Genomic DNA, 19,497 nt, shown 5'->3' on the forward strand with positions numbered 1-19,497 from the left:
TGGAAGTCAGTCGCAGGGGAAATTAAATTTTCATCCCTCGGCCTATGGTCCGTCTGCCTGGATATCATGCTTTGCTTTGAAAGGGAAACACAGGCAGAGTCGTTCTTTGTTGACAAGAAAATCACTCGCATTACCAAGTTAATCAGCGTAAGATTAAATCAGTTGAATATGATTGTGGTTGTGGATTTGTTTGTACATACGGCACGGTATAACCCGGTAATGATTGAAACACGCGTGTTAGGGAATGTTTCATCTCATCGTTTGTGTCAAGCGGTGTAAGTTGCGTTTTGACTGCTTTTAACAGGCTGCAAATCACATGGTCGCGGACGCGCGTAAAGTTTACGATCCCTTGTGTCACGCAACGATGTAACGAGAACTGCGATTTTATTGCTCGTTTTATCGTTTGTGTCCCGATAATTTAGCGTTTTAAACCATAGCAAACTTTAGGTGCCAGGTACTCATTGGATCTACTAACTTTGTGTACTTATACCTTAGCGCCTGTATGTGCTCCGTGGTAATTCCTCAATAGATTACTGGTGGCATACAGTTCTGGCTTGAATCTGCGCGTTTCAAAAACGTTGACTTTTAACTTTAAGTAATATTACAAAATCCGTATGTGATGTTCACGTTTTGTTTTCAATGTGTCTTAACATTGCCACCGATAGGATGATCAAAACGCCAAAACCTCGCGTTCGTAACAACACCCAACATTTTGTCATTACATCATATAAAAGCAGGAAGAAATTATATGTTCTTAATTATTGGCACTTTGTTCTTAATTATAGGCACAATAGGATGAATACGCCTGGACACGTGAATTAGGTGCACACACTTCCATGTCATGATTTCTGCCACGCGCCCGTCTATCGCAGACTTGTCGGCTGAAGAAAAAGGAAAAGGTTGTGTAGGTTCATGCGGAACCGGTCGATTTGAAAAACGCGATGTTTTTTGCTGGGGCCCAGTGTGGCAGTTCATACAAAGCAGTGTTCCGATGCACACGGTCTGATTGCTGGTGTCCATTTAAAAAAATCTAAAGCTAACATGAAGGTAATGCAGTTTGCAGAAAGAAAAAGCCAGACAACTTTGTAGGAAAGGTTTTGGCCAGACATGGTGTACCAATACTTAATAGGGAAAGTGTGTTATAACGCATACGTAATAAAATACTTTGTTTTCGGCCTCGCAAGTCAACAAATTTACTGTAAAGTATTGGCAGTGCACTTGTTAGCTGCAAAGATCGCAATGGTTTGCATTAATAGCTTGTATTTGTTTGTTAACAAATAAGAGTATAAGTTATTCTTTGTTTAGCAAAGTTTCGAATCAAACACCGCTTATAAACCAGATCGTAGTCAAATAAAAAGAACGATTCATGTTTAACAAAATAAACATAAACTCGATGAAGTAAAGTCAGCGTGAAGACCACTAACGAGGTTTTAAGACAGCTTTTGTGTCTGACTGAAACAAACCAGACCTTTATTGCGTCATACTGTTGCATCTTAGCATGAAGATTATTGGTTTGTGGTAATTCTTGTCTGGCATTTGTATCGCCAAAAGCACGTCAGAAGGTCCTTTCATTGTTTGTCAAGTTGATCAAAGCAATGAGTGCAAAGCTAAGACACACATGTAACCTGTTAAAAACTGGGCCACATCGGCAAGGGATCAGGAACGCGTGGTTAAACTTCTACCAGTCAGTCGATTTTTATTGGAGGGTGAAAGCAGTGAACCAATCCACAAGGCGTTAAAAGCCAGACGGCGATTTTATTAATGACTCGTATCTGGTTTCAGCAGAAACGGCGTTTCTTCTAGACTTTTGCTGGCAGGCATGCTTGTTGGTTCTAACAGGAACCGCACCCTTGCGTAGAACAAGTCCCTCCCATCTGCTGCCCTAGCTAGTCAAGGTGCGGCCCTTGCATCTCTGTACGGGCGTGGACAGGGTATAGACGCATTCAATCACCTTGGAATTCAACAACTTTAGAGAAATCACCTCGAAGATAGATTCATGCCAGTGTTAAAACTATTTTAAGATATATATATTAGTATTAGTTATATTTAAGTTGTGTTTTCACATGGTATGCAAAATGCACTACGGTTATTTTTTTGGGGAAAATCCATGGTTATGCCACAAGTTGGATCTTTGTTTTACTCCACCGACCTTTGAATCACGTGACATGCGAAAAAATGTCAGTCGAGGCGAAATTGATGTAGAGTTCGGCACTCTCGTCGTCCTGGACCAGAAAGTCATTACGTTGCGACGCTTTTGCGGTCGGGCCGTCTTTTGGCCCTCGGGCTATTGAAGCGGCATGTTTGGTCTGTCATGATGATTTGTGCGTTACCTTGCAACATACACCTCGGGTTATTCCGCATTTGACACAACAATGTTATATTTGTAATGGTAAAGTCCGTGCCATTGTCATCGAACGCTGCATGGCAGTAAAGGTTGCGTTAGTAATTTTAAATGGTTCCAGCTGTAATTATGGTTTCAGGATCTGTTCTATTACCGACCACACATGAACAATTACGCACCCTTCCCATGGTTGTTCGTATGCGGCCCCTCCCGTAGGTTTAATGTGGGCGGTTTGTATTGATGCTGTGGCACGCGCCAATGCTAGTAGCTTGATGTGGCAGTATCAAGCCGTCGTCGCATTCAAGCGTGCATTGCACCTCAGGCCTCGCTTCACTGGCCGCAGTGCCTCAGTGGACAGCCTGCATATGCTCAGTGAAAGTCCTTCGGCAAGCTATGTATATTTTTTCATTGTATGGTCATTACTCATAGTTTGAAAGGTGCCGTTTTGTTTATAGCAGAATAATTCGAATTGTTTGGGGGCATTTTTGTTCAGCTTTGAGTACTGTAATATGTGAAATTAAGCTTTCACAGCAAAATTAAACCACATACAAATATATTTGTAAAATTAAGGAAAGTTCTTAAGATTTGTTTTTGTATAAAAATTACCGATATTGTGTATTTCAAAGAGGCTTCAATTTTATGATCTTTGTCTAAATCTTATTCTTTGGAAATTTTGGTAACTACATGTTGTTTTCGAAACGTATGACTTTCAAGGCAAGTGTGGCTTGGCACGGTTTGTAACACTAACTAACAAAAACAATCAAGTTTTGCTACGGTACGGTTGAATTACCAGTTAACAGTATGGGCAGATTGTGAGAAAACTGACTATGTCACGTGACCAACAAACCGGTGGAGCACAACAGGCAGTGGTGCGTGCGATTTTCAGGGGTAACACGTCGCGACAATTTAAGTGTAACCTTTGACGGCGTTGCACATCTCGGTTTGGGGTTTCGTTACGTAAGCTTCGCCTTTATCGAAAGTCAAGTTTTCAGCGTCTGACAGATTATGTTTACAAGATAAATCAATTAAATGAGCGGTTATTTCAGAATAAGACTAATGTGGCGATTTGGTGTTTTTGACTTAAGTGTGACTCACCAAATACTGAACATTTTAGGTCAGGAATCCAGGCTGGCCTACATACGAAATCGCATTCTACAAGGTTGCTGCCTGAATCGGTCTGTTGGCAAAAGTAAAGGGTGTGGCAGAGTACAACAATACCCGGTAGGTTCGCCTCAAACCTTTTACCAATTACCACCGGAATCTTGACTTTGAAAGGTGGACACGCATCGTTTCGATTGCTCGCATATGTTGGCACTGAATGGCCGCTTTTGATAAAGGGCTTTCTGTGGGAACTTATAGGTTAAGTTTGTCCTTTGTGATCAACGGGTGTTCAAAGCAGGCTGTTGCTTAAGAAACTGAATTTATCGTATTGCTGTGTAACGAATTCTGAGATATGCGTGAAAGAAAAATAGCAAAAAGACTTTTCTGCTTTGTTTATTTCTGGTTCTTTTTACAAAGGCTGCTGAAACTTACACGTTTCAATAAAAGTCGTGTTTGGTGAACACCATCACTTGCCTGCTAACGAAGAGACGTAATTCCCAAATGGTTCGTCGAGTCGATTAACGACGTGTCTCGAACTGCTACGCGTGCTTCAAACTGCCTGTCGCCATTGTTTCGTCATAATTCGTCTTGTCGTGATTGTAATCATGAAAGTGAGGTGCGACGAACTGCTTTGGATTTTAGAAAGTTGTGGTTTGCCAGGGGACGACCTCTAAACGACTGCCGATGGATTTGGTGGAACGGTTTACGGGAAGTCATAACAGGAAAGATGGATTTCAGTCCCATACGTATAACCACTATTAGAAATACAGTCAGCTGTTTCAGTCTTCTGGTAGTGCGTAGATACAAGATACTGTATTAAAGTAATCAACGCCTTTAAAAATACCTTTATTTTCAACAGATAGAAGAATGGTTAGAAAAATGTAAAAAACAAACAAAACTTCAAGGAATAAAAAAAAACGCAAAATGCTCTGAAGCAAATCAACCAACAACGCAATGGATTTACGCAAAGGCGACCTGTCATTGGATGAGATCCACAAGTCCATCGAGTCAACCCTAAACTCGATCAAGCAACAGCACCAGGAGGTAAATCATCAATAATTTATTCACAAACCAGGGTGGAAATATAAACCACAACGTTGCAGTGCTTTGCTGAATAAAAAAATGCGGTAATGTTTAAATTTAGGAAGTTGTTTGATGTACTTCAGCAGGAATTTGGTACCTGTTTAGTAACAGGTAAAATGATGTTAAATCACGTACCTGTGTTTGTCAAGCAATAGCGAATTCAACGTACAGCCTCATTAACAAGTTTACTTGCAAACCGTATTTCACCCAACATTGTAAGCTTACTGATGGCGAATTGTGAAAACGATTTGTAAGGTGGTGATTAGCGGTCGTTGAAAGTTAAACAGTGTGTTTTCCCAACATAATTAGACCCCGACTAAGGTTGACAGGGTCGAGCGTGCTATTGTGTACAATGCACTTAAAGCTTACTACAGTATGGGTGGCAGCGAACGTGCCGTCAATATTTACAATGTGCCGGTGTCAGGAATCACACGCTGTAAAGTTGAGACAAGCTCCGGGATTAAGAAGGAAGGGCTGGTGTAATGCGTGTATTCACAGAAACCCTAATTTTTGACTTAATGGTTATGTTTTAAACTCCATCTTTCTTTAAAAAAAATACGACTACGATTTCAGTATCAAAAGCATTTAAATGTATCACATATTACGCAGCAAACACTTCAAAATAAATTTTAACATGTATGGACATTAATGTGCCACAAAATGGTTTTGGCTTCTTGCGTTTGCTGTTTGTAACGTATTTACAAAACAACTGATCCTGCTGTTTATTTTTGCCGCTGGTTTCGCGTTTACTGTAAAATCCTGTGATAATCGATCAAAGCGCGCCGCTGCAATGCCAGACGCGCGGTATCGCCGTGGGAATTTCACCATCCACCCTGTCTCCCCGCAAACAGTTTCCTTGTTTTGCGAGGCCTCGAGGGACATTTGCAGGAGCATAAAAACTGTACGGAACAGCACAAAAGGCTGTCCACCGTTTCCGAAGGCGCGGTCTCCGTTGCGCCATATGTCGCTGAAGTCTAAACCCTTTCATCGAACGTGCAGATCAACCTGCCTCGATTCGGTCCAATCGCCGTGTATCCCTTGGCCGCAAAGTTGGCTTTCTTTGAGCGTAGTAGAGGGTTTTCCGGCTTTCCGACATTTTCCCATTACTTTCGGCTTACAGATGTGTTGAGATATGTAGGGATTCAGATTTTTCGCCTACTTGCGGCTCGTTTGCCCTGGGCGCGTTATAAAGTAGGCGCTGGTTTTCACACGATTATTGTGTGCGTTTAAAATCACAGCGTTATTTCTTTTCTGCTCTTCATATTTGGCGAAAAACAATAATTGATATAAAAAACAAAGATGGCCGTCGCACATATGGCCAATTTCAACGTGGTCGTCTTAAAAACTGTTGTGAATTATTTGCGAATGTTCTCACATCAAACAATGATCAAAAGCAAAAAGTTAAATTTATTTCAATCAAGTTTTTATCAAAACATGGCAAAAAAACCACTAATAAATCAATTTAATTTTCAGATTGAAGACTCTGCATGTGACGTCACCCACTTGAACAAGATCGCCGAACAGATATGTCTACCCATCAGCGACACCGTGCGGAAGAATTCGGCAACAAGTCTCGACGCTCTTCGTCTTATGCTCTCCCTCCACGAGTCTGTGGTGCGCGCCACGATTACTGGAAGTCCGATAAGCGAATCAATATCGCGATTAAAGCCATATAACAGGGAAGAAACAAACAGAAGAAATGTAAACTCTGGTGTTTGTATACTCCCTCCAGTGGTTGGATCCACAAATACCCCCAAGCAGCGATCATCCTTTCCTTTGACGCGTTACCCACCTATCGTAAACCCAACCCTATCGACTTCCGGGTCACGTGGTAGCACACGATTGACGTCACCACAGCGCCGAAAAACTCCGCCTACGTCAACGGTTGCCGACGCGGCCGAAGTAAGCGAACGTCACGACGCGTTACGTAGATACGTGGATGACGTGGAGAAGTACGTCCGAACATTACAGGGAACGTTTTCGACATTCACGCAACGAGTTCTCGTTCCTCTTCAAACCTTCTGCAAACTTCAAAGATCGAGGTGAATATATTTTCGTGCTTTTAATTCGACAATCGTTTTACAGACCAAATCGCTCACAATCTGTCAAAACAACAATAAAAAAAATATTTAGGCATAATATTTGTGGAGTATCGTTTGAAAACCAGCACTTTAGAATTATGGTCCCACCTTGATGCTGCTTAATTAACCGTTAAATTGTTCTAGTTTCGTTTACCCTGGGGAAGCCTTGTTGGATAACAGGCGAAACGTCGGTCAATAAAGTTACGTTTTTAGTGTGCCAGAAAAACAGACTATTAAATTATAATATGCCTGGCAGCAACAGAAACATTATATTTGTTCTAGTTTCGTTTTGAGAAAATAAAACGGTGAATTATTCAATTTATCTAAGTTTTCGTTTTGAGAAAAAACGTATATAAATGACGCCCAGCATATCTACGGCTGCGCACAAACGTTCGACTTAAAACAACTTTTTGAACAGCGGCAAAACCCAGCCAAGAGACGGAGGTCGATCGAAGGAGAACACAGAGGACAATTTCTTCCGCACAAAGAGCGGGGATCTCCATCAGAGCGAGTTCGCGATCGTCCAAACTATGAACCGGATCCGGAACTTGCTGTGGCCTCCGCAGGAAGGAATAAACTCTGAATTGTTCACCAACACTGGGTTGTCCAAAAAGGTGTGCAGACGATTTTTGATTGGTTCGTTTCCTATAATCAACCATGCTTTCTAGTGCAGCCTATAACTAGCGTTTGTTTCCAAAACAGTTAACGTTGTCTGTGGCTTTGACATACTGTATGGGGGTTTTGTCTCAATTTTGAAACGTGACTAATAAACGTGTAAACAATCATGTTATTCACAAATGTAAATTTAATCAAATGTTTCTATTTAAACTAAAGTTTAACAACTGAATTTAAACTGGTAAAAGCAAAAAAACATTCAAAACATTCAAAATATTCTGATTTTTATTTTTTATCATACCAGGTTGCTGACTGTGTAGCTGAATGTAATCGCTTTCCCGTCTTACGTCTTCTACCTGATGTTCTTGGCAAGTTTGCGGAAGTTATACAGAAATCCAGTTTCTGGCTGAAAAGAGACGTGTTGTATACACAGAACGCAAAATCTGCATTGCACCGAGCTCACAGACGTTACGTGAAAACAGAACGTCTTTGGCAAGAGGTATATATTCTGAGAATGATCGTCTGTAATTGATGTAGTTAAAACAATAAAAACGCCTTAGTTTTATTTCTCATTCCAAAGAAATTTAAAATAAACGACCATTTTCAAGGATTTTATGTTACAAAACCCAAATTCTATATCCCTATTTTGTGGCATGCTGTTTGTTACATTAAATTAAAAATATATAATATAATGCTTCGTTACCAGGCTCGTCAGTCGCACCGTCAGCTGCTGAGCGAATGGGAACACATGAATGCTGAAGTCCACACGAATTCCACCCGCTTGGAGACACTAGAGCACGATATTGATATGCTACGAGAGGTAAGGGAAAGTAACCATGCGACACCATGGGCATTAGACTGCGTGGATACAACCGTTATAAGTAATTACCGAACAGGAAATTTGAATGTAATATTGGTTAAAATGTGAATTTTTATTGGCTAATTGCTCAAAATGCTTGATAACCTTGGCAACTAAAGATTTGTGCAAGGAAATTTTGTACAACGCGACAGATTTCTGCAATCACTTTTTGTTCATGAAAAATTTTTTTTTTTTAAATGTGCTGGCAAATTAGAAATATTAAAATTATTCACGATTTTTTGATTTTTTGCTCGCAGGACTTGGATCGATCGCAGGACCAGCGTCGAACTTTGGAAATAAAACTTCGCAACACAAACGACAACATCGACCACTTGAGGGCGCGCCATCGAGCATTGAGAAAGCGGATAATTATGCTCGGAACTAAGATCGAACAGCGCGAGCGAAAGTGAGTAAAAAAACTTTAAATCCGGACTGAAAAGAACTCTTTTTGAAAATGTCCCGAAACGGTAAATTTTTGCAAGCGAATCGAAAAAATTGCCCACCTCCTGGTTTAATTGAAATTCCAACACAACGAATATTTTCCTTGGCTTTGTCTGCGCTGAACCTCCATCTTTAAAACACCATCATGTGTGTAGTTACGACTTCATGGAGTCACGGGTTCGATCCCAGCGCGCTGACCAAGACGCGATGCAGGAGAAAATCAGGATAAGTGAAGAGTATGCCGGCTCACTGCAGGCCAAAATGGAACAATTCTACAACAGTCGTGCGGCGTGGAACCGAAGGTATTGAGCTGACCCAACCGTTGTATTAGATTCGTACAATATATGTTGTGAATGTTTTGAACACTTGGAACCCCAACATTGCGTTTTTTCAGGTACTTGGAAAAATCTGACCCTGAAATATTACGAACTCGATTGCAATCCGTTCAGTTACGAATTCCTCTTCCAGCCGTGAGAGAAAAAACCTTTATTCTGAAGTCCAGACTAGACAGTACGTTTTTTTAATAATTTTCCAGCAGAGCATTTGCTCTTTAGCATTATGCCATTATGTAAATTGTTAAAAAAGTAACAACTTATTTCATAAAGTGTAGTTTATTCATTAGGGAAAGCTATAAACTAATATGAATATAATTTAAGAACTTTTCTCGTGAGCCTTTTAATTATTCACTGTTGTTTTGGATTTAAGATCTTCGAGAAGCTTTCAGCTACATCGAAGACGGCCTGGAAGACAGTAATGTACACTGGAGTTCTCTATGTCGCCACCTGAAATGGCCTGAAGAAATATTTCTAACATTACCCGAGATCAACACGCAGAAAAACAAGGCAGCGGTAAAACCAAAAGACCTCACAGACAGCGACGATTCTTCATCCACTACGTCAGCATCGTCTACGTCAGCGGGCAAAACGGCGCCGTCGGCCATGCGGTCCGAATGGCGAGCTGCCCAACGAATAGTTGAACATATCAAGCGTCGATTTCCAAACCAAGAAAGTCAACAACGCTCATTTATGCTGCGAATGTGGCTGAGGTGTAATGGTCGTAAAGCTACCATCGATGATTTGTCAAACGGACTTCGGGCCGTTAAACTGCATGATTTGGCAGCGTACGTAGAACGCTTGGTATCTTAGGAAACTAATCATAGAGAACAAACAAAATTTGGTAATTAAGAGCAATCTTACAAAAACACGGTATTAATTACGTTCGTTGGATTTGAAAAAATTTAGCAAAAATCGTTGGACCCTTTCACAAAAAAATTGGGAAAAAAAACGTTTACAAAATTAATTCTGGTTAAAAATTTGCTCGTCATACCGCAAGACTTACATGTCAAGCACACTGCATCCCATTAAAATTTGTTATGCAAACAAACACCACGGGTTGGTTGATAAAAAGATCAATATAATCTTCGCAAATCATTTGCCCTCTTCGTACTAAGTGTTAGTGACCGTGACTTCATACTGTGGGTGATCTGTGTTTTATTGTGTTTTCGTCTTTTAACATGCTCTGCGTCTGGATTATTCTACAAAGGTGTGATAATACTCCAAACCAAATTCTAGATTTTTTTTCGTTCTGTTAATTGAATGTAAACTTTTTTGAATTGACGCGTTTTTTTTTCATACGAAATAACCCAAGTCGCAGTTTATGTAAAACTTCATTTTGCAATTTAGCAGTAGTTGTTAATACCGTAATTGTGTTTCCCATTCTTACAATTCACAAACGTGATGCTCTAGTGATCGATTTGTAGAAATTAGATATTTTTCATCTGTTTTTAAATCAGTCATTGCATGTCTAACATATCCTGCAACTCATCATCAAATTCCATACATAGGAAAATGGCCTTAAGGAACAATTCAGAACTCCTCGTCTTCCTTTTTGTGTTGTGAAATTTAAGCGAAGCCGGAAACTGCCCTCATTATTCAACACCCTTTGCCAAGATAATAGCATTCATATACCGCCTGTTGTTAACTTTGCTGCTAAGAAGAATCATCTGCTCAAAAACTGCTGCTAGTGGTGGACCGAATTTCTGCCTACATAGTATGCCTATCACCGCTGCCGTCCCCACTGAACCGTGCAATCACGTGGCATTCGCCGTAACCAATTCTCCAATGTCTTCCGGTAATAGGTTACCTCCTAATAGAGCTGCAGTCTTGGTATGTAACTGCATCGCCCACGCTATGTTATACATTTTACTGCAGACGAGGCGCAATTCGTTTTCAACCTGCTTTTCAAATTTTGTTTCATGGTGTCGGAACTTTTTGATTTCTTTCGTTATGGGTGCTGATTTCGAAAAAAAATTAAAACCATTGTCATTTTGTATAAGCTGCAGACAGATGGCCACTGTTTCGACCCAAAAGGTCTCATCAGTGCAGCTGGTGTGACTATAAGACGACTTTGCTGACCAAACGGCCAAGCAAAGACTTCCACTTTGTGGTGACTATACAATCACCGTCATCCGTTGGGCACCAAGGTGCAACCAAAACGGAGAAAACAAGGTGGAAACACTATGGCCAAGCAAAGCTCAACCAATAGTGCCGTCAGGCCCCGTGTCACATTCATATTATTGGCTCCACATTGCTTATCGTTGTCATTTTGTTGAAAACGTGCTCGATCAGGACGTAATCGACAAATATTTCCGTGCACACGAAATATTTTCTTGTCAAGAAACGATGATACAGAATTAGGTAAAACAAGGTAATATTTTCAGGCAACAATATAATCAAATCAACATTTTGATAAGTTTCGAAACAAAAACATCCAGGTCTGCAATGCACTGTGCTTCTTGTATTGTAGAAGACTGCAAAGTTGACATTGAGTGTGTATTCTGTGTACTCAACATTGGTACGAATTTTGAGTTCTTGTCTGAAATTCACAGGTGCTGTAAAATATAACAAGGCTGTTTTCGATGATAGCTGTCAATGCCACCATCCACACAGGGATCGTTAATTGGGTGTAAAGTAATGCATGTTTACGTTAGAGAGGACCATAGTCTTATCACATTATGACAACTTTTTCTAAAAATAGCCGGTAGGAGTAAACCATCAAAAATAGCCGGATTCCGCAGCAGTGGCCATAAAGTGCTTAAGTCATGTTAGTTAAAGCAATAGCAACATCGACAGGGTTTTCAATCAAATGAAGAACAGCTACTTCAATACCTGGTAAACGTCAAAGGTGTCAATATTGCTTCTACATGATTTTGAAGGCCTTCTCAATGGGGCGAAATACAACAATATGTGAAATCACAACCACACAAAAACTGGAGCAAAAAAATACGCGGATCTTCACAAACACAAAAATGACCAGCATATAGCAAAGCCGGAAAATCAATCTATTGGAACTAGCATTAATGTCTACGACAGGTAATACCCTGCTGGACATCAAAATCGTCAAACATAAACACATTGATTTCTATTATTTAAAGTGAAGTATCGTTTAAATTGTCTCTCGCTGTTGGTTGAGTTCCTTCCAGATGGACCACAGCATTATCACGTGACCTTGACACTTCTTTCTTCGAATTTTCCGTGCATTTGTTTTGTTTTCCACAACATTCCTTTGTCACAAATGCAGAATAGAGAAATGGATTGATGGCACTGTTTAATGGCAGAATGATGACTGCAAAAGTGGAAAGATTACGAGTAAGTCTGTTCAAATCCCTTCTGTCAGAACACTCAGAATTTAGGTTTTCGAACTTTATCCAGTGGGCTAATGTTGCCAAAGAGATCGGAATCCAACAAAGGAAGTCGGTTAAAATGATGAAGAAAATGCGTCTGTACATCCTCCTATTCTCCCTATCCCGTTGACTCTCCTCAAAAGATCCACCGATGTATTTGCGCAAGTTTGAAACGATGTTGGTTGAACACCAGTTGGTGTCGGATGTAGTTCGTCTACATATCATCAGATACGACACCAGCATGTAAACGAACGCCATTACGTTGAACAAAATTATGACGTGGGAAAAAATGATCGCGGGATCTTCTTCATCAAAAAACAAACATAATGTGCACGTCGTAAGCTTGTTGTAATAACCTGTTTGGGTTTCTTCAAACATTTTTTCGGACAACCCAAAATCAAGCGACTCTTCTATAAAGAAATTGAGGTCGTTTTCATTGGCATTGCAGTTGCTTCGAGCCAATGTGGCGTTGAGTATGTCGACAACGTCATCGCGTGGTACATACCAATTCTTGCAATTATCAAAGTTTAGCTGATAAGAAACATCTTGGTCTTCCATGAAAGGAAACAAAGCCACAATAATCCAACCAACCCACGTGACAATAATGCTGATTATGATGCTGTGAATGGAGATTGTCTTGTAAGGCCGCAATACGCTGTACAGGCGACATGAAGCTATGATAGCCAAGATGCTCAAAGAAACTTGACTGGAAATAAAGTTTAGAATGGCCACAGCAGTGCAGGCTTTTGTATGTTTGAACCGAAACTTGTTTAAAACTCCATGTTTTGATTTACCCTGAGTGAAAACAATGCTCATAGTCAAAAGGTAAATTCCCATTAGCAAGTCAGCTATGCTTAGATTGAACAGAAGAATATTGTGTATTTTCTTAACCTCTGACCACTTTTTCGAGCGTCGTCTATAGTCACGGGTGCTGTAAAATATAACAAGACTGTTTCCACTGATAGCTGCCAATGTCATCACCCACAATGGGATTTTGACATATGTTTGATTAAGAATTGTACTTTTATTTGTAAGGTGATAAAGTTTACGCAGGTTGCATGGTCTCAAATCAGTTTCACAACTTTTGTTTAAAAATGACCGTAATGCTTTAAAACTTTGCAGGGATTCGGCAGCCGTTGGACAGAGTAAATCATCAGTAACTTTGAAACATTCTTCTTGAGTTATCTGGTCTGATCCATTACAAACAGTTGTGCAGAATTCCGATTGCGCGCCTAAAAACGGGTAAGTTGTAGTAATTTTGCAAGTAAAAATTCATACATGCACTCACCAACTGCAAAGAAAATGAATGCTGGTAAAATGCTGAAATAAGCTGAGTAAAAACAATTCAGTTTCATAATTCCATCTCTTTCTGATCCTTTTAATTGTCTGATGCTGTATTGCTATTAATAATACTGTGTAAAATTTTAAAGCATTCCTGTTATTATAAGACAACGCGGTTTCCAGCTTGTTTCTATTTTTGTTCAGTGCACAAGCCTGAGTCATTGCCAGGGTGCATTGTTGAGGAAGCAGAGCAAACAGTGTGTCGAATGCGTTACATGTCACCAGATGTGTCTAGGTGCATGTCATTGACTGCTCATTGCTTGGGTAAATTTAGCATTTCCTCCGATTGCGACAGTTACAAATACACCATTTGGAACAAAAAAATATCAATTAATTTGATTTAATTGTCACATATAATGTAAGGAAATGAGGAAACGTTCATCATTCTGTCTATAAACCTGCCAAACAACGTGGGACATGAACCAGAATATCTCAAAAACGGGGTTTTTGCCTTTTGTGCTCAAATGTCAAGACATCTGACGAATTTTAATCCACGCCAAGAAATTTTCATTAAAATTTTTCTGGTTTTCTCCAATATAAATTACTGAATGCAACTTGCTTCAAAAAAGCTTTCGCTCTAATTCATTTTTTCGGTGAATGGAAAATTTGTTTTTGAACCTGAGATGACATGTAGATGACGAGTTTCCATATAATGTAAAGACGTAAATCACAAAATGAATTACGGAAGTGTGAAACGTCGGTGACCCATGCATTGATAATCGAAAAACTCTCAATTCTTTGGCAAAATTATTATTGAGGTTTGTGCCATATGTAGCCTGCTTTAACGTTTCCTTTTGCTGCGGTTAAAGTAAGCCGATTGTATTTGAATAAGATGACAATAAAAAATGAATAATTTGTGAAAGCAAGCTGAATCTGTTTTGCTGATGTCTTAAATCCTGACAATTTTATTCAGCTTTGTGTCATCGGCAAATCAGTGAATTCGTGTTCTCGTTCGAAATGCGTTACGTAAACCACGTGGTCCCTTTGTGATTGTGATAGTGAATGTGTGCAGAAAACGATGTAACTGGATGACAGCGGGGAGACCAGGTGCGCAGAGTGTTTACACATGTGGCTGAATAACAGCTATTATAAGTCTCCTACAGATTTCCAAAAATATTAAATGTTTCTTGAGGAAGGAAAATGTGTTACAATCACCATCATCTGTATTATCTTGACTCCAGCACATCTGCCCATACGATTCCCCAGCTGAAAGATGTTCTCGGATGATGGTAAAATTTAGACACAGTTTGATAAAGGTTTATGTCTCGTTTGTGATTGGTGGTAAAGTGAATGCAAATTCGTCCACTCATACAATAAAAATTAATTAATATAGTTTTATGGTGACGCCCAGGGTTGTATAACATAAGTGATCGAAATTATTGCAGTTGTGTCGACTTCGGCAGACATAGATTATGACCGCGTTTCCACCTTCAATAACATGCTGCGCTTAAAACATGAGATTATTTTTGCCAACAAAGCCCGTTCCTGTTATTGCAAACAAAATTACAGCTTTCATGTTTGTTTGAAGTGAGTATCGCGTTGTTTTATGTTCAAACACCGATAACAACCAGTGTTGCTTAGAGTCGAAAATTTGGAGGGACAAATACTTTGAAGATTCAACTGTTCAAGATACTTTTGCTTTGAAATATCTTATTACAAGTTTTAGGAAAAGACTCAAGGCGCATTTGAAGGCAATTGGTACGAAAACTCATCCACGGTTCTTCAGCATGTATACAGTTGGGGATTTAGGAGATCGGATGTGTATGTATCATAAATGCTGTGAACTAAACCGACTTGACGCGTTTTTAACTGAAGTTTTTCAAAACACAATTTGTTTAATCCAATTTGCTGCAAATTTCTAGAATTCGCATTGAGGTCATCCAATATACATTATTGTGCCATAATTACATTTATACGGATTTCACGTTTTAGTAAAGGGTTCATACGCGGACAGTGCACAAAAACTCGGAAAGTAGAAATGCGGGGGCGGTTTTAAAAATATCAAAGATATTTGTACGAAAGAAGGAATAAATAATATTCTGTTCCAATAAGACTTACCAGAAATTTATAGCTAAATTCCTGGTGTTTAACTCTTTTTTTAAATTATTGGGGTCTAAAACAAAAGTTGGTGAATTGCAGACCTCTCTTTTCAAGTGCGAGCCTGATTAAATAAAATTGGGCGAATGTTCCAAACACCACTGACATGCATGAGAATTAACGTGGATTTTACTTTAGCGTAAACGCGCTGTACGACACACTTCTCAAATGAAAAGAACGTGAATCCATGATTCTGCATGTCTATCACTATATCACTAACACTCGAGGGTTTCAAGCTTATAGTGAGATGGAAAAAGAGACGCAATTACTTCCTGAACTGTGCGCATCATTCGCACTGTTGCTTTCTTCCTCTTTGCGTTGTAAAATTGAAACAAAAATGAAAAATCATTCTTCGACACCCTTTGCCAGGATACCATAATGTATAGGTTACGTTCGTTATACGTATTCTACAAAGAACAAAATCATTCGCTTTCAAACTAATACTAAATATGATGGAATACATGTGTATATACCAAATTTATTGCCGCTTCTGCTCCAATTGAACCGTGCAATCACGTGGCATTCGCGGCAAACAGATTTTTCAATTTCGTTCAGCAACGTATAAGACCCTGTTGTTCATTTCGTAATGCAGGTGCATGTTTTGCACATAACCGTATAACCCTTTCACCATAGCATACATTTGGCCAAGATAATGATAATATATCACTGGTAAATGCGTCCCTCTGATTTTGTTTAATTGTGCCAGCAACGTTTGATGAAATACACGAAGTAATTTCTTGTAAAGGAACGACAAGCTGAAATAGGGAGAGTAAATAATAAAATACTTCCATGCCAAAATGTAAAGGAATCACAACATTACATAGACTTCATAAAAATATCAGTCATACAGAGACAATCTCCATTTTCCAGCATGGCTCAATTTCGCATGTGGATGTGTTTTTTGCGGAAACACATCAACCGCAAAGTGTCGCATTCACAATGACATGACTGGCGTTGTGTAGGTCGCATTTAACAAGGGAAAAGGAAACCAAACCACATAGCTGAAAAACAACGTGATTTAAACTCCATTGTGTGCAATCATAGTCGTAAATATGATATCGATTTTAAGAGGTTAAATCGAAGTTTCGTTGAAATCGACTTTTGAAGTTGGTTGTGCTTCATCTAGCTCGACCATATCTCCACGTGTAAGTCTCTTTGTCTTTTTCCGCTTTCCACAACATTCATTTGTCACAATAGGGGAGTAGAGAAAGGGATTGATGGCACTGTTTAATGGAAGAATGATGACTGTAACAACTGAAAGACTGTTAGTAAGGCTATGGATCGAATCTGAGTTGTTTTTAAACTTTATCCAGTGGGCTAATGTTGCCAAAGAGATCGGAATCCAACAAAGGAAGTCGGTTAAAATGATGAAGAAGATTCGTCTGTACATTTTCCTATTCTCCCTATCCCGTTGACTCTCCTTCAAAGATCCACCGATCCACCATTTGCGCAGGTTTGAGACGATATTGGTTGAACACCAGTTGGTGTCAGATGTAGTTCGTCTACATATGATCAGATACGACACCAGCATGTAAACGAACGCCATTACGTTGAATAAAATTATGACGTGGGAAAAAATAATATTGGGATCCTCTTCATCAATAAACAAACATAATGTGCACGTCATAAGCTTGTTGTAATAACCTGTTTTTATTTCTTTAAACTTTTTGTTTCCGAACAAGCCAGAAGCAAGCGCGGCATTTGTAAAAGCATCAACTTTATCGTTGCTGGCATTGCATCTGTTTCGACCCAGTGTAGCTTTCAGTATGTCAACAACGTCATTGCGGGATACATACCAATTACTACATTCATCAAACATAAGAAGATAAGAAATATCTTGGTTTTGCGGGAGAGGTACCAAAGCCACAATAATCCAACCAATCCACGTGACAATAATGCTGATTATGATGCCGTGAATGGAGATTGTCTTGTAAGGCTTCAATACGCTGTACAGGCGACATGAAGCTATGATAGCCAAGACGGTCACAGAAACTTGACTGGAAATAAAGTTTAGAATTGCCACAGCAGTGCAGGCTTTGGTATGTTTGAAAATATACAAAATCTCTTCCCTTTCTTGTGATTTGCCCTGAGTTAAAACAATGCTTGTAGTCAGAAGGTAAATCCCCATTAGCAGGTCAGCTATACTGAGATTGAACAGAAGGATATTGTGTATTTTCTCTACCGTGGACCGTCTTTCGAAACGTCTTCTGAATTCACGGGTGCTGTAAAATATAACAAAGCTGTTTCCACTGATAGCTGTCAATGCCATTATCCACAATGGAATTGCCATTTTTGTGTGAAGAAATGCATGTTTCCTTGGTATGCGTCCATGGCCTCGTAGCCCGCATAGTTGTAATACATTTTGACATACTTTGCTTGTATTGGTTGGCTGAGTTAAACGAAAATTTTGCAAAGATTCGGCGGCGTTAGCACAGATTAGTTGATCAGTTACGTTGAAACAGGCTTCATAACGTAACTGGTCTGATCCATTGCAAATCGTTGTGCAGAATTCCGCTTTTGAGTCTAAAACACGGGTAAGTTTTAGTTTGTTTGCCAACTACGTTTAGTTTATCTTCATTGCATCCAGTTACGCAGTGGGACCTAAGTTACACATAAGTACTCACCAACTGCAAAGTATATGAGTGCTGGCAAAATGTAACATCCTGTGGAAAAGCATTTCAGCTTCATAATCCACGTAATTATCTTGCAACAACAGAGATGCTCGTTTGTTTCAAAACTTCTAATGTACTCCCTTCTAACTAAATACTTCAGTAGGTTTTCAGGTTATATGGCGGTTAATTTTCATTCTGTGGCAAAGAACTAGTACGTGAGTTTTTGCTGAAACAAATTGGGGTCTGAAAATAGTCAGAAACCACATTGAAACAGCGGCAGAAAAAAATGCAGCATGGAAACAACCACAAGAGCAGTATTACGACTGAGTTTCATGTCACAGTTATTGTCTGTACGACTGAATGCCATTTCCTACTACAGATTGCTAAACCGAGTCAGATAACGTTTTCATTTGCTTTACTAGGTATCGATACCAAGTAACAAAGAAGGAGAAATCGCTGAGCAATTTTACAGACAAAGTCGTCGTCAATCAAGGTAGCCTACATCTGCAACGAGGATATATCCGACACATAGCACACGTGCCCTTTTGTTAATTTAGTAAGATGTGACTAATTATACTCGACGATGAACAAGTATAACGATCAATTGTATTCAGTTAAATTGTTCTGGTTTGCATAATATTTGCTTGACTGCATTTAGCTTGAATAAGTATCGGCTGTATCGTTCGTCAGTTTAAAAAAAACATAGTTTGTTATCATAAACAATAATTATCACAACATAACCAAAGTCGAGCCAATATTGCTTGGCCATAGTGTTTCCACCTAGTTTTCTCCGTAAGGTTGCACCTAGTTAGGTGCCATACGGATGAGGGTGATTGTATAGTCACCACAAAGTGGATGTCTTCGCTTGGCCGTTTGGTCAGCAGAATCGACTGAAAGTCACACCAGCTGCACTGATGAGACCTTTTAGGTCGAAAGGGTGGCCATCTGTATGCAGCTTACACAATAATTACTAGTTTCAATAAAATGTAAACAAATACTGAATAAGTAGAAAGGAAGCACAATGACACTTACCCCATGTGCACATGTATTGTAGTCGTGGTACTGTGGTAGAGCGACCACTAAACGTGCTCCTATCATTTCCGTATAAATACTGATAAACAACAACGAATCAACGAGATGTATAGGTAACGTAGTATCGGTATATGTGAAATATAACACAATTCACCTAACTTGAGATTCGAACAACAGCAACACTTCACCTTCCAGTAGTTCCACTACCTGTG

The 19,497-nt window shown here is 39.5% G+C and overlaps 1 protein-coding gene across 1 annotated transcript; it reads left to right on the forward strand.

The window, feature by feature from the left end:
• Positions 1-1,016: 1,016 nt before the first annotated feature.
• Positions 1,017-10,842, forward strand: LOC145906077 (uncharacterized). The gene is made up of 10 exons (XM_082993459.1): positions 1,017-3,562; positions 4,302-4,486; positions 5,999-6,567; positions 7,025-7,220; positions 7,526-7,720; positions 7,928-8,041; positions 8,338-8,486; positions 8,677-8,823; positions 8,916-9,031; positions 9,227-10,842. Exons 2-10 carry the CDS (start codon positions 4,397-4,399, stop codon positions 9,664-9,666), a joined length of 2,016 nt encoding a protein of 671 aa, XP_082849585.1. The 5' UTR covers positions 1,017-3,562; positions 4,302-4,396; the 3' UTR covers positions 9,667-10,842.
• Positions 10,843-19,497: the final 8,655 nt, after the last annotated feature.

Source organism: Ascidia mentula, chromosome 6 (genome assembly GCF_947561715.1).
Source record: "Ascidia mentula chromosome 6, kaAscMent1.1, whole genome shotgun sequence".
Taxonomy (NCBI): Eukaryota; Metazoa; Chordata; class Ascidiacea; order Phlebobranchia; family Ascidiidae; genus Ascidia; species Ascidia mentula.

What these genes read in the sequence shown, in the direction of transcription:
- LOC145906077 (XM_082993459.1), top strand. Translation starts at nt 4,397, where the DNA reads ATGGATTTACGCAAAGGCGACCTGTCATTGGATGAGATCCACAAGTCC. An exon ending in CAGAACGTCTTTGGCAAGAG is followed by an intron (nt 7,721 to 7,927) that starts GTATATATTCTG and finishes CTTCGTTACCAG; the next exon opens with GCTCGTCAGTCGCACCGTCA. An exon ending in TCTGAAGTCCAGACTAGACA is followed by an intron (nt 9,032 to 9,226) that starts GTACGTTTTTTT and finishes TTTGGATTTAAG; the next exon opens with ATCTTCGAGAAGCTTTCAGC.